The sequence below is a fragment of the Macaca nemestrina genome, chromosome 18 (genome assembly GCF_043159975.1).
Source record: "Macaca nemestrina isolate mMacNem1 chromosome 18, mMacNem.hap1, whole genome shotgun sequence".
In the NCBI taxonomy this organism is placed as follows: domain Eukaryota; kingdom Metazoa; phylum Chordata; class Mammalia; order Primates; family Cercopithecidae; genus Macaca; species Macaca nemestrina.
The window spans coordinates 73745490-73768489 of record NC_092142.1 but is presented as its reverse complement, the minus strand read 5'-3'; the positions used below and the strand labels follow the sequence as shown (position 1 = coordinate 73768489).

The 23000-nt window shown below is 42.4% G+C and overlaps 1 protein-coding gene across 8 annotated transcripts in view; it reads left to right on the top strand.

The window, feature by feature from the left end:
* LOC105491538 (WD repeat domain 59) overlaps positions 1–23000 on the top strand; it is a 116411-nt gene that overhangs the window by 52616 nt on the left and 40795 nt on the right. For 7 of the 8 annotated variants that reach the window (XM_071084955.1, XM_071084957.1, XM_071084953.1 and 4 more), the window contains 3 exons: positions 14465–14542; positions 16407–16563; positions 21819–21898. In XM_071084955.1, the coding sequence (XP_070941056.1) occupies positions 14465–14542; positions 16407–16563; positions 21819–21898 (315 nt within the window). The remainder of the gene's footprint in view (positions 1–14464; positions 14543–16406; positions 16564–21818; positions 21899–23000) is intronic. The other variant, XM_071084951.1, reaches the window with a different exon arrangement.

Here is a 23000-nt window from a genome sequence, read left to right as displayed (position 1 = left end):
GAGACTCTGCCTCAAGAAAGGGAAAGAGGTTCCCTTGCAAAGAAACTGCAAGGATGTCAGGTATGCATAACAGATCTCAGCAAAGGAGAAAAGCCTACAGAGTTGTTAAGGTTGCAAAGTTTACAATTAGTCTATTCCTGGTGGAAAAACAGCTGCTCCCTCACATGCTTATCATATGTAGAAAGTTCTGACGTTTTCAGGCTAGAGTCATTTTATTAGTGATTCTCTAACTTACAGGAAATGCTCAAGATTTTTTGTGTTTCAGTAACCCGATTATTTTTGGTTTATCACAAGGTACAGCGTTGTTTGTTTGCCTTTCCTCTCTGTGGCATGTGGTGTTCACCCTTGGTCAGAATGATGGCAGGGCAGAGTCATCTTTGCTCCAGTAGTTCCTCCTTGTGGTCAGGTCTCTAAGGGCAGGGGTTTGACCACAGAAGTTGGTTTAGCAATTTTATGATTCAGTGTCATTTACTTAATGCTTTGTTGTATTTATATAGTCATATATGACATCTTTGTAATATGATTAGCAAACTACAGTCATACACTAAGTTAAAAGTTAACTCCTGTCTTGAAGTTTGTAAATCCCTCAGGGTTCTAAGTTATTTTTAATGTGCCAGATGTGACTTTTTTGTTTGTTTGTTCATATTGCATTTGGTTTTCCGTTTTTATTTTTATTTTGAGACTGAGTCTTGCTTTGTCACCCAGGCGGAAGTGCAGTGGTGTGATCTCGGCTCACTGCAACGTCCGCTCCTGGTTCTTCTGCCTTAGCCTCCCGAGTAGCTGGGATTACAGATGCACGCCATCATGCCCGGCTAATTTTTGTATTTTTAGTACAGATGGGATTTAACCATGTTGGCCAGGATGGTCTTGAACTCCTAACCTCAAGTGATCCACCCATCTCAGCCTCCCAAAGTGCTGGGATTACAGGCAGGAGCTACCATGCCCGGCCGCATTTGGGTTTCTGTCCCCATACCCCAATCAGCTTGTCTCCCAAGTTCGGAAACCAGAAACCATCCAGTTCAACTCTACCTCTTTCTATGAGATGCCTAAGTTTGTTGATACTCAGTGACATCTTTCCTAACCGTGAGGCTGGGGTTTCATAGGTAATAAAGCAGGTAACAGCAAGTTTCCTGGGAGGACTTTATAGACATTGTTTCCCCATACAAAGAGCCTTCTCTGTTCTTTACCAGCAGGCTTAGCTTATTAATGAAATGACATTTTTGGCATGGTATTTGATTTATTCCACTATATCCTGGAAGCAAGACAATTTTTTTTTTTTTTTGAGATGGAATCTTGCTCTGTCACCCAGGCTGGAGTGCAGTGGCACGATCTTGGCTCACTGCAGCCTCCACCTCCCAGGTTCAAGTGATTTTCCCGCGCATGCCACATGGCACCACGCCCAGCTAACTTTTATATTTTTAGTAGAGACGTGGTTTCACCGTGTTGGCCAGGTTGGTCTCAATCTCTTAACCTCACGATCCACCTGCCTCAGCCTCCCACAGTGCTAGCAAGACAATTTTATTGAATGTATGTAAACAGCATGATCATAAAAAGTGAAGAAATTTATAAAAGGGACTTTGCATAACATTCAACCATTTTTTCAGTAGATAAGGATCAATATGTGTAATTTTTCTACATAATCATTGTTAGGTTTATATGACAATTCTTAGGTGCATATGACAAATGCCCAAGCTGGTGTTTTAGTTTTATTCCTTTTGTATACTATCCATATGATGTAAAAATACAAAATTATTAGCTCATAATTAATATTAGTTATTTTTATTGTATTTTTATTTTCTAAATTCGAAGGGGTCAGCTGGAGCAAGGTTATCACTAAATGTGTATTTCACTTCAGTTTGTAAATTGTTTAACTACAGAACAATTGAGTTGAAGGTTGGGGTAGATCAAGAAGAAAGAAAAGAATTTTTCTTATGTGGCCCTTAGAAATAGAACATTAACTGTAATTAAATGAGTTCATATCATTTTACATAATCTTTTTGTTTTTCCTGATCTTGGGTTAACAGCAGCCTATTTCACAAAAGTTGCTGCCTTCTAGACAAAGAGAGTCCTGGAAATCCAGACATAGTCCCTTGGTACATTCTTTTTTTTTGAGACAGAGTCTTGCTTTGTTGCCCAGGCTGGATTGCAGTGGCGTGATCTTGGCTCACTGCAACCTCTGCCTCCCAGGTTCAAGCGATTCTCATGTCTCAGCCTCCCTCAGTAGCTGGGATTACAAGGGCGCACCAACATGCCAGGCTAATTTTTGTATTTTTAGTAGAGACGGAGTTTCACCATGTTGGCCAGGCTGGTCTCAAACTCCTGACCTCAAGCAATCTACCTGTCTCGGCCTCCCAGAGTACTGGGATTACAGGAATGAGCCACCATGCCCTGCCACCCTTGGTACATTCTGATGAGAAACATGTAGCTTTGAGTCTATTTCCTAGGGTATCAACACTCAAGGAAACCTGGTTCATTTTTGACCGAGGCTCTTGTGATATTTCTTTATACCTCTCTTTCTCCATCTGTATGTAGATATGTGTATATCTATATCTATATATAAAGAAAAAATATGTATTTTGTCTCACTGTGTTGCCCAGGCTGGTTTTGAACTCCTGGGCTCAAGCAGTCTTCCTGCTTCAGCCTCCCAAAGTGTTGGGATTACAGGCGTGAGCCACACCTAGCCCCTGATATTTCTTCAGAGGACTTTTTTTCTGCTCTGTAGTTTGTAGCAGGAACCCTTTGGCAAGGGTAAATGAAAAGGAGAAATTGTCTGTGCATGGGGGGATGCAATGGCTCCGGTTAATTTGTAATAACTACCTGTATCAGATTGAAATAGAATGAAGTCTTCTGTTTCCAAATGACGTGTAATCATTTTGTAAGACTGCGTCAGTGATTGCCTTGAGAGCAAGAGCATGTTATGAATAGTAAGGACATTGTCAAATCTCCAGGGTCCTCTAATTAATCCCATAAATTGTATAATTGTCACCAGTTGGTGAGCATATTTAAATCTAGAAACAAAATCTTTCTTTTTTTCTTAAAAAAAGCATTAATCTTGCTAACAGTTATATGCTGATCTTTGTACATGAATGTGAATGTGTTTCTATCCCAATTGAAAAGTAAACAGTTGCTAGAATGTATTCATATTAACAACATTTTACTTGTATATAATTAATCTGGGGAGGCTGAACTTTTCTTTGCTAGCTTTCCACACACTGTGGGTTTGATAATAGGGCGGCATGCACGGTGTGGAGCTCGTTAGAAATCTGGAGAATGACAAGCATACCTAATTATTTTGAGTATATTCCTTTTATAAGTTGAGGGGCGAATTATAGTTTACCATGTGGCCATATGGGAAACCCAAAAGTAGTTTAAGCTGAAAAGACATCTTGACCATTTTATTATTTTGAACACAGGACCTGAATTTGGCAACAAAGAGTTGTCATATAAGGGTCTAAAGATAAGAAATGGCTGGCGCAGTGGCTCACGCCTGTAATCCCAACGCTGTGGGAGGCCAAGGCGGGTGGATCACCTGAGGTCAGGAGTTTGTGACCGGCCTGGCCAACATGGTGTAACTCCATCTCTACTAAAAATACATAGCTGGGTGTGGTGGCGCATGCCTGTAATCCCAGCTACTCGGGAGGTTGAGGCAGGAGAATTGCTTGAACCTAGGAGGTGGAGGTTGCAGTGAGCTGAGATCATGCTACATGCACTCCAGTCTGGGCAACAAGAGCTAAACTCTTTCTCAAAAAAAATAAAATAAATAAATAAATAAAAATAAATAAATAAATAAAAATAAAAAATAAAAAAACCCGAATAAATAAAATAAAGATAAGAAATGATTACAGTCTTGATATATAGTGAAACTAAAGTTAAATACAGCAGTAAGTGATAAAAATTATTAAGAATGGTAGCATTTTTAAAAAACGAGATTTAGGCAAATAATTCAGGAGCTTTATGAAAAACACAAAAAGTAACAGTATTTTGGTGAACCTCTGCTCTGTAGATATAGACTAAGTTTTTACTGTTTTAAACAAATGATGTGCTCAGAGATCAGTTGCTATTTAAATGGAAAGAAAACCTACATTTTAGATTTTGTTTTTCTTTTTTAGAGACAGGGTCTCACTGTGTCACCCAGGCTGCACTACAAGTGGCATGATCACAGCTCACTGCAGCCTTGAACTGCTGGGCTCAAGTGATCCTCCCACCTCAGCCTCTAGGACTACAGGTGTATGCTACCATGTCATATTATTTTATTTTTTGTAGAGGTGGGGTCTTGCTATGTTGCCCAGGCTGGCATTTTAGTTTTATTCCTTTTGTGTACTACCCATATAATGTTTTGCACAAAAATCTTTTCCACAAGTCATTTTTGTTTTATAAGAAAATCCATAACATTTGGCCAACTCTGTCAACACGTAATATATAAGGCAAAAATATCCTATTTTTCTCCTTGATAAGGCAAGAAATACACATATTATCTTGCAAACACATCCTCATACAATCATAGATAATATTTGACATTTTTAAGGCAGCAGAAGTAAGCATGTATACCATTGTGATCAAAAGGTATTTGTAAATCCTTTCACCCTATTAACTGGACAATCAATAAAGAATCAAGACTGGGCATGGTGGCTCATGCATGTAATCTCAGCACTTTGGGAGTCTGAGGAGGGAGGATCACTTGAGCCCAGGAGTTGGAGACCAGCCCGGCCAACATAGTGAAACCCCATCTCTACAAAAAATAAACAAATTAGCTTGGTGTGATGGTGCATACCAGTAGTCTCAGCCACCCAGAAGGCTGAGGTAGGAGGATTGTTGGAGCCGAGGAGGTTGAGGCTGCAGTGAGCTGTGATCACACCACTGCACTCCAACCTGGGTGACAGAGTGAGACCCTATCTCAAGTAAATAAATAAATAGTATCAAGGAGCAAGGGTGTGTGTGTAAAAATTATGTTTCATGACTCAGTTTTCAAAAGGTATTCTTGGCTAGGTGTGGTGGCTCATGCCTGTAATCTTAGCACCTTGAGAGGCTGAGGTGGGAGGATTCCTTCAGGCCTGGAGTTTAAAATGAGCCTAGACAACATAGTGAGACCCTGTTTCTAAAAAATAAAAAAATAGCCGGGCTGGTGGCATGCACCTGTCATCCCAGCTACTCAGTAGGCTAAGGCGGGAGGATTGCTTGAGCCCAGGAGTTCGAGGCTGCAATGAGCTGTGATCAAACCACTGCATGCCAGTTTAGGTGACAGAGTGAGACCCTATCTCTTAAAAAAAAAATATATATATATATATATATATGTATATATATAAAATTATGCCTAGACATTATTTATATATTCAAAGGTTATTAATATCAGTTCAAGGTCTTAAAATTAATCTAAATATTTTGAAATTACAATTTAAGTTTATATTATAACACAGAAACAAAAGTTTATATTAAGAGTTTGTTAGAGAAATATTAAACATATTTACCTTGATACTGTAATGGAATAGCTAAGTTATTGTTCTTTTTTTTTTTTGAGATAAGATCTTGCGCTGTTACCCAGGCTGGAATGCAATGGTACAATCACAGCTCACTGCAGGCTTGACCTCCTGGGCTCAAACGATCTTCCCATGTCAGCCTCCGGAGTAGCTGGGACTACAGGTGCAAACCACAATGCCTGGCTGATTTTCGAGGTTTTTTTTTTAGAGATGGGTCTCCCCATATCACCAGGCTGTAGACTCAGTTCTTGTGATCCTTATTATTATAGAAAGTGCACCCGGGTGCAGTGACTCGTACCTGAATTCCCATCACTTTGGGAGGCTGAAGCGGGCAGATTGCTTGAACATAGGAGTTTGGGACCAGCGTGGGCAACATGGCAAAACCCCATCTCTGCAAAAAATGCAAAAAATTAGCCAGGCGTGGTAACAAGCACCTGTAGTCCCAGCTACTTGGGAGGTGGAGGTGGGAGAATTGTTCAAACCCAAGAGGTTGAGGTTGTATTGAGCCAAGATTGTGCCACTGCACTCCAACCTGCCTGGAAAAGGGAGACCATCTCTCAAAAAAGAAAAAATAAAAGTTCATAAGAGCATGAGAGCAAACTTTTTTTAAGAGCATCAGTTGTTTTCATTCATTTGATTTGATGTAATTTTTACATTTTAATAATTTTAAATATTTTGTGGAAACAATGACAACTCCTATAATCCATATAAATAGTTATGTAATTTAGGAAGTTTAATTAAGCTTTCCATGAGAAAATAAACCCAAGGCTTATTTAAGTTAGAATAGTATGTTAAAAATTAATATTTATGGCTGTGCACGGTGGCTCACGCCTGTAATCCCAGCACTTTGGGAGGCCGAGGCAGGCGGATCACGAGGTCAGGAGATCGAGACCATCCTGACTAACACAGTGAAACCCCGTCTCTACTAAAAATACAAAAAAAATTAGCCGGGTGTGGTAGCGGGCGCCTGTAGTCCCAGCTACTCGGGAGGCTGAGGTAGGAGAATGGCATGAACCCGGGAGGCGGAGCTTGCAGTGAGCCGAGATCGTGCCACTGCACTCCAGCCTGGGCAACAAAGCGAGACTCTGTCTCAAAAAAAAAAAAAAAATTAATATTTATACTATGATAGAGTCAGGAAAACACACATAGATATTTATAAATCCAAATTATTAAACTACATAGTCTAATTTCTCCAGGGATTCATCTTCATTAGAACATTACCTGAACTTTTTTCTTTCCTTTCTTTTTTTTTGGAGACAGAGTCTTGCTCTTTTTTTTTTTTTTGGAGACGGAGACGGAGTCTCTCTCTGTCATCCAGGCTAGGAGTGTGGTGGCACGATCTCAGCTCACTGCAACCTTCTCCTCCTGGATTCAAATGATTCTCCTGCCTCAGCCTCCTGAGTAGCTGGGATAGCAGGTGTGTGCCACCACATTTGGCTAATTTTTGTATTTTTAGTAGAGACAGAGTTTCACCATGTTGGCCAGGTTGGTCTCGAACTCCTGACCTCAGGTGATCTACCTACCTCGACCTCCCAAAGTGGTGGGGTTACAGGAGTGAGCCAGCATTCCTGGCAGAACTTCTTTCTATGGTTATATTAATTAAAAAGAACTTTCATAAAGTTTGTTTCAAGGTACTGGAATTTTTTTCCATTTTTGTTTATTTGATTTTTGTGTTTTGTTTTTATCCCGTTGTCAAGCTTCTTATTTTATAGTCTACCATTCACAGCCATTAATTTAACTCACTGCTAATTTTTCCCTGAGGTATAGCTTCAGCAAGCATTTAAGACTTTTTTTTGTTTTGTTTTGTTTTTTTGTTTTACTGTTTCCATTTTTTTAAAAAGAAATTTATGGGTAACTAGTAGGTATATATATTTATGGGGTACAAGAGATATTTTGATACAGGTGTATAATGAGTAATAATCACATTAGGGCAAACTGGGTATCCATCACCTCAAGCATTTATCAGTTTTTTCTGTTATAAACATTCTAATCATACCCTTTCAGTTGTTTTTAAATGTACAATGAATTATTGTTTACTGTAATCACCCTGTTGTGCTGTCAAATACTGGCTCTTATTTATTCTGCCTAACTATATTTTTCTTTTCTTTTTTTTTTTTTTTTTTGAGACGGAGTCTCGCTCTGTCACCCAGGCTGGAGTGCAGTGGCCGGATCTCAGCTCACTGCAAGCTCTGCCTCCCAGGTTTACGCCATTCTCCTGCCTCAGCCTCCCAAGTAGCTGGGACTACAGGCGCCCGCCACCTCGCCCTGCTAGTTTTTTTGTATTTTTAGTAGAGACGGGGTTTCACCGTGTTAACCAGGATGATCTCGATCTCCTGACCTCGTGATCCGCCCGTCTCGGCCTCCCAAAGTGCTGGGATTACAGGCTTGAGCCACCGTGCCCGGCCCTAACTATATTTTTCTACCCATTAACCATCCCCACTTCTGGCTCCCCCTGCCCTACCCTACTATGCTTCCCACCCTCTGGTAACCATCATTCTGCTCTCTTCATGAGTTCAATTTTTTAAATTTTTAGCTCCCACAGATGAGTGAGAACATGCAAAGTTTATTTTTCTGTGCCTGGCTTGTTTCACTTAACAAAATTTCCTCTAGTTCCTTCCATGTTGTTGTAAATGATAGGATTGCATTCTTTTTTATGGATGAATAGTACTCCATTGTGTATATGCACCATATTTTCTTTTCCATTTGTCTGCTGATGAACATTTACTTTGCTTCCAGAAATTACAGCAGTTCTACTCCTCCTCTCTCTACCAGTCCTAGCCGCTGGCATCCCCATTACTATTAACAGACCGTAACCTCAATACCACTTTCTTTGATCCAGCTGGAGGAGGTGATCCCATCTTGTATCAACATTTATTCTGATTCTTCGGTCACCCTGAAGTCTATATCCTCATCCTACCAGGGATCAGAATACCTTGCCTATTGAGAATAATACTGCAATAAATATGGGAGTGCAGATATCTGTTCGCTATACTGGTTTCTTTTCTTTGGGGTATATACCTAGCAGTGGGGTTGCTGGATCATACGATAGTTCTGCTCCGTGGTGGCTGTACTAATTTACATTCCTGCCAACAGTGTATGAGGGTTCCCTTTTCTCTACATCCTTGCCAGCATTCGTTATTGCCTGTCTTTTGGATAACAGCCATTTTAACTGGTGTGAGATGATATCTCATTGTAGTTTTGATTTGCATTTCTCCGATGATCAGTGATGTTGAGCATCTTTTCACATACTGTTTGCCATTTATATGTCTTCTTTTGAGAGATGTCTGTTCAGATATTTTGCCATGTTTTAATTGGATTATTAGATTTTTTTCCTATTGAGTTGTTTGAGATCCTTATATATTCTGGTTATTAATCCCTTGTTACATAGATAGTTTGCAGATCATTTTAGATCGTTTGCAGATCATTTCTCCCATTCTGTGTATTGTCTCTTCTATTTTTTTTTTTACGACAGAGTCTCGCCCTGTCATCCAGGCTGCAGTGCAGTGGTGTGATCTCAGCTCACTGCAACCTCTACCTCCTGAGTTCAAGCGATTCTTGTGCCTCAGCCTCTCGAGTAGCTGGGCTTACAGGTGCACACCACCACACCTGGCTTATTTTTGTATTTTTTTTTTTTTTTCAATAGAGACAGGGTTTCGCCATGGTGGCCAGGCTGGTCTCAGACTCCTGACCTCAAGTGATCTGCCCGCCTTGGCCTCCCAAAGTGCTGGGATTACAGGCACAAGCCAGTGTACCCATTTCATGGAGTATTTTAACATAAAACTAAGGACAGTTGCATAACTTCTTTCAATGTAGCTATCTCACATAAGGCAAATCTGGTCTTACAAGAACAGGGAAAAAAGCTGGGCGCAGTGGCTTATACCTGTAATCTCAGCACTTTGGGACGTTTAGGCAAGCAGATCACTTGAGTCCAGGAGTTCAAGACCAGCCTGGGCAACATAGGGAGACCTTGTCTCTACAGAAAAATAAAAAAAAGTAGCCAGGTGTGGTGGTGTGCCCTTGTAGTCCCATCTACTCACAAGGCTGCTGAGGCAGGAAGATCACTTGAACTGGGGAGGTCAAGGCTGCAGTGAGCCATAATCCTGTCACTGTACTCCAGCCTGGGCTACAAAGTGAGATTCTGTCTCAAAAAAAAAAAAAAAGCTGGGCGCGGTGGCTCACACCTGTAATCCCAGCACTTTGGAAGGCCGGGGTGGGTGGATCACGAGGTCAAGAGATCGGAATAATCCTGACCAACGTGGTGAAACCCTGTCTCGACTAAAAATACAAAAATTAGCTGGGCGTGGTGGTGCATGCCTGTAGTCCCAGCTACTCGGGAGGCTGAGGCAGGAGAATTGTTTGAACCTGGGAGGCGGAGGTTGCAGTGAGCTGAGATCGCGCCCCTGCACTCCAGCCTGGCAACAGAGCAAGATTCCATCTCCAAAAAAAAAAAAAAAAAAAAGAAAGAAAGAATAAAGAAAAGGGGGAAGAAAAGGAATCCTTGATACTTTCCTCTTCAAGTCCAGGATCTGGTTCTTTAAATACACATCTTGTGACATGGAAAAGATCTTTCAAAAAAACAGCCATTGAGTAAAGTTTCTCTTGCTGCCACCAAATGTGTCCCTTGGACTGAAAATGAGAAAGCTGAGATTTTTTTTTTTTTTTTTTAAAGAGCAGCAAATCTAAAACATTAGAAGTTTATTAGAAGTTGTTTTTTTTTTTTTTAATTTTCTTCCTAGAAATTCTTTGTTTTTGTTTTTGTTTTTGTTTTTGTTTTGAGATGGAGTCTCACTCCGTTGCCCAGGCTGGAGTGCAGTGGTACAGTCTCAGCTCACTGCAGCCTCCACCTCCTGGGTTCAAGCGATTCTCCTGCCTCATCCTCGCAAGTAGCTGGGACTCCAGGCGCGTGCCACCTTGCCTGGCTAATTTGTGTATTTTTAGTAGAGACTGGGTTTTACCATGTTGGCCAGGCTGGTCTTTAACTCCTGTCCTCAGGTGATCTGCCCGCCTCAGCCTCCGAAAGTGCTGGGATTGTAGGTGTGAGCCACCGTGCCTGGCTTCTTCCTAGAAATTCTTGAGTTTTCTCATTTTATGTTTAGCTATTTGATTATTAGTCTTGAATCAAAACAGGGATGCTATTAAATTTAGCAGTTATGCCATCTAAACTTTTCAATCTAAATCATTAATTTTTTTTTTTGGAAATAGGCAAAATTACACTCACACGTCTGCTCAGAAATGACTGCGTTCACCTCTTCCCACGCACTCAATGGAGGAACCTCATCCAGCCCTCAGGCAGGCTGGGGAACTAAGCAAGAGTTTACAGCTGGGTGTTTGCCTGTTCCTGTGTGCTGTGCTCTGTAATACTCGTTCATTCATATTGTGCATTAAGTAGAGGAACAGCTTCTAAGATTTATTAACACCTCATTGTTGGCACATAGAACGCTCCCTTACATTCCAGGTTGGCTCATTTGTATATTTCTTTGGGATATCGTGATTTTCTTTTGAGAGGAGAAAAGGTCACCCACTTCGAACTCTATTTAGATTTTTCAGAAGGTTATGAAACTCCAGACAAGTCATTTCCATTTCCATTCAGGCTTATTCACAAAATTATTAACCAAACCAAGGAAAACCTTTGGAAAGTCTCTTCCTTTGCTCTAAAACCATGTAAAACCAGCTTTAAACCATTTTGAATATTTTAAAGTGTAGTAAGAGATTTGTCGGTCTGAATATATATCCCTATACTTTATTAAGTCTCTAAAAGTTTTGAAACAGAGAAGGCCAGCGTGACAGTACTTGTGTGGGTCATATCCTTCTACAGCAAAGGTTATGATTATTAAAGGCCGTTATCAAAACTAGTTTCTTTTGTAAGGAGGAGGAAAGTACTTCTCACATCTGTGGCTTGTTGGCCATCCTCACTTTGGGGAAATTTTCAACCATTATTCACTCTTCAATTTTATTTATTTATTTTTTTGAGACGGAGTCTCGCTCTGTCGCCCAGGCTAGAGTGCAGTGACCGGATCTCAGCTCACTGCAAGCTCCGCCTCCCGGGTTCACACCATTCTCCTGCCTCAGCCTCCCGAGTAGCTAAGACTACAGGTGCCCGCTACCTCGCCCGGCTAGTTTTTTGTATTTTTTAGTAGAGACAGGGTTTCACTGTGTAGGCCAGGATGATCTCGATCTCCTGACCTCGTGATCCGCCCGTCTCGGCCTCCCAAAGTGCTGGGATTACAGGCTTGAGCCACCGCGCCCAGCCACTCTTCAAATATTACTTCTGTTCTATTCCTTCTCTTTCCTTTCCTCTGGAACAATAATTATACATCAGCTGGGCGCGGTGGCTCACACCTGTAATACCAGCACTCTGGGAGACCGAGGCAGGCAAATCACCTGAGGTCAGGAGTTCAAGACCAGCCTGGCCATGGTAAAACCCCATCTATACTAAAAATAACAAAAAATTAGCCAGGTGTGGTGGTGCGTGCCAGTAATCCCAGCTACTTGGGAGGCTGAGGCAGGAGAATCGCTTGAAATCGGGAGGCGGAGGTTGTGGTGAGCTGAGATCGCGCCATTGCACTCCAGCCTGGGCAACAAGAGCGAAACTCCCTCTCAAAAAAAAAAAAAAAGTATATGTTTATTAGACTTCTTCACTGTTTTCCGTATAGTCTGATACACTTTTTACTTTTTTATTTAAAACATTTTTTTTGAGACAGGGTCCTGCTCTGTTGCCCACGCTGGCATGCAGTGGTATGATCATAGCTCACTGTAACCTTGAACTCCTTGGCTCAGTCAGTCCTCCCACTTCAGCCTCCCAATTAGCTAGGTGAGGAGACGGGGTCTTGCTTTGTTGCCCAGGCTGGTCTTGAACTCCTGACGTCAAGTGATCCTCCTACCTTAGCCTCCCAAAGCACTGAGATTACAGGCATGAGCCACTGCACCAGCCTTGAAAACCTATGAAATACACATATGCAGAGTTGCATGTAACTGCCCCCCACACAGTCAGGGTATGGAACAGTTCCATGACACTGAAGAGCCACCTTGTGTTATTCCTTTGCACTCATACCCTCTCCTGCCCCTAACCTCTGGCAACCACTTGTCTGTTCCCCATCACTATAATTTGTTCTTTTTGAGAAGGGCTTTTTTTTTTTTTTTTTTTTTTTTTGAGATGGAGTCTTGTTCTGTTGCCCAGGCTGGGATGCAGTGGTGCTGTCTTGGCTCACTACAACCTCTGCCTCCCGGGTTCAAGCAATTGTTGTGCCTCAGCCTCCTGAGTAGCTGGGACTACAGGTGTGTGCCACCATGCCCAGCTAATTTTTGTACTTTTGGTAGATATGGGGTTTAAGCATGTGAGCCAGGCTGGTCTTGAACTCCTGACCTCAAGTGATCTGCCTGCCTTGGCCTCCCAAAGTGCTGGGATTACAGGCATGAGCCACTGCACCCGGACTAGTATATAACCTTTTAAGGTTGTCTTTTTTTCATTCAACATAATGCCTTTAAGAGTCATCCAAGTTGTTGGCCGGGCGCGGTGGCTCAAGCCTGTAATCCCAGCACTTTGGGAGGCCGAGGCGGGCGGATCACAAGGTCAGGAGATCGAGACCACAGTGAAACCCCGTCTCTACTAAAAATACAAAAAATTAGCCGGGCGCGGTGGCGGGCGCCTGTAGTCCCAGCTACTCAGGAGGCTGAGGCAGGAGAATGGCGGGAACCCGGGAGGCGGAGCTTGCAGTGAGCCGAGATCGCGCCACTGCACTCCAGCCTGGGCAACAGCGTGAGACTCCGTCTCAAAAAAAAAAAAAAAAAAAAGAGTCATCCAAGTTGTTTTAAAAAGTAATAATGCATAGACTTTTTAGTACTCAGTAGTATTCCACTTATGGATATGCCACCATTAATTTTCTGTTGACCCATTTAAGGACATTTGTACTATTTTTGGTTTTTGGTGATTGTGAATAGAGCCACTATAAACATTCATGTATAGGTTTTTGTGTGAACAGACATTTTCAATTTTCTAGGGCAGTTATGTAGGAGTGGTATTGCTGGGTCATATGGTATGTGTACTCTTAACTTTATAGGAAATTGCCAAAGTAGCCGGGAGTGGTGACTCACACCTGTGATCCCAGCACTTTTGGAGGCCAGGGTGGGAGGATTGCCTGAGCCCAGGGGTTCGAGACCAGCCTGGGCAACATGGCAAGATCCCATCTGTATTAAAAAAAGAAATTGTTACAGCAATTTCCAGAGTGATTGCTGTCATCTATTTTTGAAAATAATTTCCTTAAAACAGTTCCGAGTTTCACTCTTGGCTTTCCTGCCTTTGTGACAAATGCTGGAGTTCTAAGAGTATGTGCCCCTCACGTTAGACGCATAGGTGTCTCTAAGGTAGTTTGTGTGGCTCACTTTGTGTGCTCTACAGTTTGAAGAACTGCACCTCAGGCGTTGGAGGATGATAGCGGGTGTGGACTTGAATGGATTGGCTCCTAGGTTCTCACACAGCTGCCTTTTTCCTTTGTGACCTTGCACATTATGTCTTGTCTTTATATAGCCTCTGCATTTAAAAAAGAGATTAAAAACATGCATTATGTGGTTGGTACAAAGATTAAATGGGAGAAAAAAGTTCTAAATATATGTCTGAAATGTAATGAGTAGTCAGGATACTTCAGCTATTGTTTTGAAATTACCTGCGTGATGTAAACGTGATACAGGATCAAACACGTCTCTTTTAATTTTCAGCTCTAAAGGTCATTTCAAAATCAAGCCTGTTGATAGTGACCTGCCCTGATTAGTGGTCCTCATAAAGTCCAGAAATTCTCCTGTAATGTTTTAGAAATGGAAAGGGAGGTTTCTTTGTGTCTCTGTCACAGTAGTATGGTTATAGGAGCTGAACTAAAAATATGCTGTTGAAGTGTATCTTTAGAGGACCAGAAGCAATGAGTTCAAAGGCTATGCTTATTTCAGTAGAATTTTTTATGGCATTTATTTCACAAACGATCTTGCTTGCTCTCTTCTAGTTCTGGGATTACCGCCAGCCTCGGAAATACCTCAATATTCTTCCTTGCCAGGTGCCTGTCTGGAAGGCCAGATACACAGTGAGTGAGCCACCCTGCCTCCTGATAGGAAACTTCTTTTGGGTGTTCCAAAAACAAGGAGCCCAGGGACATGTTCTCTTATTTTCTTTGTGAGGTGATTTTATCTTTCTCTCTTGGTTTAGTGGTGGGACAAATTTGATAATGATGGCATAAATGCTGTTAACTATTTCAAATTTTATTCTTGGCTGGTCGCAGTGGCTCACACCTGTAATCGCAGCACCTTGGGAGGCCGAGTTGGGTGGATCACCTGAGGTCAGGAGTTCGAGACCAGCCTGGCCAATGTGGTGAAACCCTGTCTCTACTAAAAATACAAAAATTAGCCAGGTGTGGTGGCGCACGCCTGTAGTCCCAGCTACTTGAGAGGCTGAGGCAGGAGAATCTCTTGAACCCAGGAGGCAGAGATTGCAGTAAGCAGAGATTGCGCCACTGCACTCCAGCCTGAGTGACAGAGTGAGACTCCATCTCCAAAAAAATAAATAAGTAAATAAAATAAAAACATTTTATTCTTTGAGTGTTGGGTAAGTATCTATATCAGAATTGCTGATCAAAGCTCCACAGAGAAGCTAGGCCATGTAAAGATACTCACTAATGATAGGGCTGGCAGCAGGGTAGATGGAGAGAGGGTCAGGAGGCTTGAGGTCTGTCAGTTGTGGTGGAGTGAACTCTGGCTTTAAATTCAGAAGACCTGGGCTGGGGGTCATGCTCTATCATTTAATACGGATGTGGCCTTGGGGAAGCCATTTGATGTTTTTGAGCAGAAATTTCCTCTACTGTAGAATATGAATAGTAATTTTTACTATGCCCTCCTTTTTTTTAAATTGTGATAAAATCCACCATTTTAAAGTATACAATTCTGTGATTCACAAGCTGACTTTCTTTTGAAATAACTTATATGAATGTGCTTTTTAAACCATTAAATGCTACAAATAGAGTGGTTAGGCAACTATCAACCTTCCAGTAATTTTCCATTGCCACATGGGTGAGAGATAATGTATTTCCTTTAATGTCAATCTGAAAGCTAGCACAGGGATGAATAAAGCTACCTTTATATATTCGACTGTCACCGTGGGGAGCAAAAAAGATAACTTGGGTATTAAGATAACTTGGGTATTAAGCTGGTTTTGCACCTGGGATCACTTGCCAAGAAATCAGACACCCTTCTTATGAATTGAAATACTTTTCTGGATTAATATGTTTGCTTTAAAAAATAAACAGAAAAGTCCAAGAGTGCTACCAGGAAAGGTGATGAAGATAAATGTGCTCTTAGGTGACTATTTATTCCTTAAATAACAGTCTAATTCAACTAAATGGACCCCTTAGCTACCTAGCAGATTGGGTTTTGCCAAGTAAAACATGTCTGTCCTGAAGTGAGCAAGTTTTCCTCTGAGCAGTTGCAGTGCTAGGGAGGCGGGAAGGTGATGCTTCACATGGATGGCGTGTTTCTGGTGCGTTTCCACGTGGCAAGAATTAGGTTTGCTGCTCCAGGGATTTTCCCTGTCAGCCCTGCATGCTCGTTCTGGGAAAGCACTTAGTAACTCTTAAGCTACTCATGGAGAGTAGCTAGGATGTGAAACAGTGTGTTTCAGTGCATAGCAATCAGAACCATTTGCTTGTTTTAAAATTTTCAAAGTTCTTCAAGCGCCTGCCTCAGCCTGAGTTTTTACTTGCTGTGGTGTCTTCCGTAAGCAAAGAGAAAAGTAACGATGTTCAGCTTACGGTGTTTGGGGAAAATTTCTCCAGATGAGTTGGGGCCTTCCATTATCTAATTATTTTACTTAGGAAGAATTCCAGGTTTGGAAACTCAAGACTCAGCCGATCCTCCCTGAAATAATCTGATCATCTGCTTTTGCCTTCTCTGCCTTAGCCTTTCAGCAATGGATTGGTGACCGTGATGGTTCCCCAGCTGCGGAGGGAAAACAGCCTTCTTCTGTGGAATGTCTTTGACTTGAACACCCCAGTCCACACCTTCGTGGGGCATGATGATGTGGTGCTGGAGTTCCAGTGGAGGAAACAGAAGGAAGGTGAGTGGCAGAGGCCTGCTGCCGACTTTCCTTCTGAGCTCTGGTGACAGCAGTGCTAGTCAGTGCTGCCGTGGAGTCCAGTAAGGAAGACATAGAGAGAGCTAGGCTTTAGGAACCAGAGAGCCAGGACTGTTGCCATCTTTCATCATAGGTGGGTAAAGGGACTATATAAGGCTGCTGATCCTCTTCCAAATTCTGTCCTCTTAATTTTCAGCGTAGTCTCTCTTGCTTGGAAGAGATCTGCTCCAGTAAGAGATGGAAGATAGAGATTTGCTGTTGGATCGTTTCTGGGACTGAAAGACTCTGGGCTCAGAAGTCCAGGACATTTACCCCTTGCCACTCTGTTGATGAGGGAGACCCAAGGTGGTCGTTAGGACTGCCTACTACATACCCTCAGTTGTCTTCATAAGCACGTGGTGCTATTTTACCTCCCAGCCCTTTGAAGATAGATTTGGCTGATAGACTTGCTTTGATCATGACACATGATGTGGTCCCTCCTGGGTTGAAAGGTTAGGGGCTGATGTGCAGTTAAACGCCCTGTTTGCCTCTGCCACATCAGTTGGCAAAGCTCAAGATAGAGCTGCTTCCAGCACATCCTGGCACGAGGATGAGGCGGAGATGCAGAGCAACCGAGGTGTTGGGGTAGTTTGTTATTGCAGCTTCATCATCCAGCCCTCACTCATGCAGGGCCCCAGTGTAATGGGAGTCAAGAAGCCACCATGCAAGTTTAGATACAGCCTGTCTTTTCTTGCGATCGTTTTGCCATGATCTCGAAGTGTTTGACAGAACACAAGTTTATTTGTTGGTGTTTTCATGTTGCACATGGGAAGCCAGGCAGGTGGAGTGATGTGACTTGTCCAGGGTCCCCGGAAAGGTCTCTAGTGGACCTGGGATTAGAGCAGTCATCTTCTGTCCCAGCTTGTTTGTGACTCTCATAAACTTCTTCCAGAATATTTATTAAAGAGACTCTTTTGGCCGGGCGCGGTGGCTCACACCTGTAATCCCAGCACTTTGGGAGGCCGAGACGGGCGGATCATGAGGTCAGGAGATCGCGACCATCCTGGCTAACAGGATGAAACCCCGTCTCTACTAAAAATACAAAAAATTAGCCGGGCGTAATGGTGGGCGCCTGTAGTCCCAGCTACTTGGGAGGCTGAGGCGGGAGAATGGTGTGAACCCGGGAGGCGGAACTTGCAGTGAGCCGAGATGCGCCACTGCACTCCAGCCTGGGTGACAGAGTGAGAATCTGTCTCAAAAAAAAAAAAAAAAAAAAGATACTCTTTTGATCATCCTGTTAACTTTCCTATGCATGTTTCCAAAATCTCTCTTGCTTCTAGAAACATGAGGCTGCCTGATGTTTATCCTACCAATTGCATGCATGGGTTTTGGCTTTGAACTTAATCTCTTGCATTTTGCCGTAGAAAACAGATGATGTGGCCAGGCGTGGTGGCTCACGTCTATAATCCTAGCACTTCAGGAGGCCAAGGCGGGTGGATAACTTGAGGTCAGGAGTTCGAGACCAACCTGGCCAGCATGGTGAAACCCCATCTCTACTAAAAATACAAAAAAAATTAGCCAGGCCTAGTGGCACATGCCTAGAGTCCCAGCTACGTGGGAGGCTGAGGCAGGAGAATGACTTGAACCCTCAGGCAGAGGTTGCATTGAGCTGAGATCGCACCATTGCACTCCAGCCTGGGGAACAGAGCAAGACTCCGTCTCAAAAAAAAAAAAAACAACAAGAAAACAAAACAGATGATGTGATTTCCTCAGTCTAGCGGGAGGGGTTGACCGGTAGTTTTGGATGGAAATAAAGTTTTTAGGAACCCATTTTTAGTTACTGATGTTGTCTTTAAGCTGGTGGGGTGAGTTATGTAAATTGGAACTGCCTGGCCAGTAGCAATTTTGAGTACAAGTTACTATTTAACTTTTTTTTTGTTTTGTTTTAACTGTGAAAGAGGGGAATAATACACACTGGGGCCTACTTGAGGACAGAGGGTGGAGTGGGGAGACGATCAGAAAAAAATAACTGTTGGGTACTAGGCTTAGTACCTGGGTGATGAAATAATCTGTACAGCAAACCCCTGTGACACGAGTCACATGTGTAACAAACCTGCACATGAACCCCTGAATCTAAAATAAAAGTTTAAATTAAAAAAAATTTTTTTTTACTGTGAAATATGTATTTGAAAATTACATGGAACATGTATAGTGCAACAAATAATTATAAAGTGAAAATCTATGTAATTACCATGCAGGTCAAGAAAGAAAATGATGCCAGGAGCCCCAAAGCTTCCTGATCATAACCCCCTCCTTCCCTGAGAGCACTACTCCCCTAATGCTTACGATAACCATTACTGGATTTTTCCTGTGTGGTTTCACTGCCTATTTATGAATCCCTAGGTAGTTTAAGTTTGCCTGTTTCTGAACCTTTTACAGATTTAATTATTATGCATGTGTGTTTATTCAAATGTTCCTTATGATAGGGTTATGTCCCGATAAACCCATTGTAAGTTGAAAATGTCATAAGTAGAAAATTTATTTTAGGCCGGGCGCCGTGGCTTACACCTGTAATCTCAGTACTTTGGGAGGCTGAGGTGGGTGGATCACGTGAGGCCAGGAGTTCAAGACCAGCTTGGCCAACATGGCAAAACCCCATCTCTACTAAAAATACAAAAATTAGCCAGGTGTGGTGGTGCACATCTGTAATCCCAGCTACTTGGGAGGCTGAGGCAGGAGAATCTCCTGAACCTGGGAGGCGGAGGTTTCAGTGAGCTGAGATTGTGCCACTGCACTCCAGCCTGGAGACAGAGCGAGACTGTCTCAAAAGGAAAAAACAAAAACAAAACAAAAAAAACAAACATATTTTACCCACCTAACCCACTGAACATCATAGCTTAAGTAGCCTACCTTAAACATGCTCAGAACACTTCTATTGGCCTACGTTTGGGCTAAATCCTCTAATACAAAGTCTATTTTATTTAAAAAAGTGTTGAATATCTCATATACTTTATTGAATACTGTGCATTATGTTAAAATTGTGACAGTTTCACGCCATCATAAAGTCAAAAAATTGTTAAGTTGAACCATTGTAAGTTGGGAACCATCTGTATTTTACTTCTTTCTCAACCGAAGGTTGTTCCAGTTTACTTTTACTGCCATGTCTTCGTCATCGATTTTTTTTTTTTTTTTTTTGAGGTAGGGTCCCACTGTGTCACCCAGGCTAGAGTGCAGTGTGGCACAAACATGGCTCACTGCAGCCTCGACCTCCTGGGCTCAAGCAGTACTTCCACTTCAGCCACCTGAGTAGCTGGCACTACAGGAGTGTGCCACCACGCCACCTAATTTTTTGTGTTTTTGTACCGATGGGTTTCACCACGTTGCCCAGGCTGGTAGTAGTCATCAAGTTTTATTGGACCACTTCATGCTTTGATTTTACTGTGGGGAAGGATTTCTCAAAGAGGTAGGAAGTGAGTCAGGATGTTGTGGCCAGGGGACAAGGATGCCTCCTGAGGGAAGCAGTAGTCCTTGGTTTCAGGTGTTGCTGACAGATCAAAATGTAGAATAAGAGAAAAGCATTTAACTGACCAAATCGGAAGCCATATAATCATTAAGAAAGGAGTTCCAGGCCAGGTGCAGTGGCTCACGCCTATAATCTCAGGACTTTGGGAGGCCAAGGCAGGTTGATCACTTGAGGCCAGGAGTTCGAGACCAGCCTGGCCAACATGGTGAAATCCCATCCCTTCCAAAATATAAAAAAAAAAAAAAAAAAAAAAAAAAAAAAAAGTTAGCCAGGTGTGGTAGCGCGTGCCTATAATCTCAGCCACTCGGGAGGCTGAGGCAGGAGAATTGCCTGAACCAGGAGGCAGAGGTTGTTGCAGTGAGCCAAGATTGCATCACTGCACTCCAGCCTGGGTGACAGAGTGAGACCCTATCTCAAAATACAAAAAATTAAATAAATTTAAAAAAAAAGGCGTTCCAAAAGCAAATTGAGGAGAGAAGCCAGATCATAGGGTGGCACAAACAGGGGCAGCAGGAACCGGTTTAGGGAATGAAGTTACTCTCAAAGCCAAGGCGTAGAATTAGCCAATTGGGAGAGGCTGCTGCCCTCTCTGTTGGAAGGCAGGGAGAAGATACAAGGGAGTCGGGGAAGCAAAGGGCCCTTTGGGACCAGCTGGGGAGGCACAGGTCGAGGGGTTGAGTTAATTTGTAACCTTTAGAAAGGAATTAGGCACCTTTTCCTCAAAGTCAGGGGCATGAAGAGAGGCCAGATGTAGGGTCAGAAGATTGTTGATGTGGACATGAGGCAAGATGGTGGCACTTGTAACAAGCCATGGTTCAGAATAGTTGCTCTCTGGCTGACCATGCCTAGTTTTATATGAAATATTGAGGAGTGAAATTTTGGTTGAAGGTGGTGACGCAGAGAAGGAACCAACTCACCCTGTGACCTTGGACAGATCATATTCTCTCGCCTCAGTTTCCCCATCCATTAAGTTAAGAAATTGGATGAAATTATTTCTAAATTCTTTGCTCTCTGAAGGTGGCTGTGAAGGAGATTCTAGGTACTGCAAAATTATCTGCAAATGTCCTGATCTTCCAAGAAGTTATTTCATAAAGCACCCTGAACCTTTTCAGGATAATCCCTTTGACGAGACTTAAGATGAAAATATGATTCAGTCAAGTAAGAACATTAAGGATTGATTATTCATTTTACAAAGAGATGCATCACTTTACCAAAAAATTCTTTTGAATGGTAAGATGCTGTGATGCATTTGAAACAACCCATTTTGCAAAAATATGTTCATCTCCAGCTCCTTGAGAGCATGTAAAAGGAGGAACATTTGCAGAGGTGAAAGGTTAGTGTCACATTAAATCCTAGCATCGCTCTTTACCTGCTAATTTGCCAGTTAGTATTTCACTTCATTTAAGTTTCTGCTCAAATGTCATTTCCTTGGGGAGTTCTATCTAAAAATGGTTCCACCGTCAGTCTCTGTCCTCTTATCCTGTGTTATTTTTTATACCAGATGTTTTATCAGATATTTATTTGTCTATTTCTACCACTGGAATGCACTATCTATAAAGATAGAAATTATTTTATTCATGATCTAGTCCCGGTACCTAGAATAGTGCCTGGCATTTCAGAGATGTTCAGTAGATATTTGTTGAACGGATGGATGAATCTCACTCCATTTCAACCTATAGCAAAATGGATGTTGAATCCAGAAGAATTTCCAGGATTCTTATTTGGTGATTTCTAGGGTCCAAGGACTATCAACTGGTGACGTGGTCCCGGGATCAGACCTTGAGAATGTGGCGGGTAGATTCCCAGATGCAGAGGGTATGTATTCAGTGCTATTGTGGAGAAATGTACCTGGATCCACCAAAAATATAAGATTCAGGATTTGTAGAAATTAGAGGTTACAAGATAAACTTTTTTTTGTTTTGTTTTTGAGACTGAGTCTCACTCAATCTCCCAGGCTGGAGTGCAGTGGCATGATCTTGGCTCACTACAACCCCTGCCTCCTGGGTTCAAGCAATTCTCTTGCCTCAGCCTCCCGAGAAGCTGGGATTACAGGCGCCCACCACCACACTAGGTTAATTTTTGTATTTTTAGTAGAGACAGGGTTTCACCAAGTTGGCCAGGCTGGTCTCGAACTCCTGACCTCAAGTGATCCACCTGCCTCAGCCTCCCAAAGTGCTGGGATCACCGATGTGAGCCACCGTGCCCGGCAGGATAGACATTTAATACGTACTTACTGGTTGGCTGAGTGGCTGGTGTGTACCACATCAAGGCTTTGAGGTCTTTAAGAACCAACTTCAGTATTCAGCACTTTAAGGCCAGAGAGCCTCTAAATGTCTTTCCCTCCCTTATTCTAGCATAAGATAGTATGGGTAGCTCCCTGATCATGTGCCCTGTGGGCTTCATTTCTTTCTCTTCTTAATGGACTAAGAAGCCTACCTTGTACTCTGCAAATGCTTAGAGGCTTCTACATCCATCAACAACACCGCTTCTATGAAGCTGTTTGTAACTTTTTCCCGATAAATGATGTCTGTTTCTTACATGAACCACAGTAGTACCTGGTATGAGCTGCTTTGTTGGTCCTTGCTCTTCTCTGCCTTATCACAGGGCTCTGTCCTCTCCTCATTTGATGGCTAAATTTCTTGACAGTGGGAAGGTGTCTCACTTGTATTGGATCTCCCACAGCACTTGGCACACTGCTTTGCACAGAACGAATAGAAAATACTGGATAAAAATTTCAACACTGCTTAGTATGAAGTCACTCTTGAGCAATTTGGTCAAATCTCCTTACTTTATTGCATTTTCAATCTGTTTTCTCCGAAAGGTACAATTTGCACCAAAATGCCTTGAGGTTATGATTTTTTTTTTTTTTTTTTTTTTTGAGACAGAGTCTCTTTCTGTTGCCCAGGCTGGAGTGCAG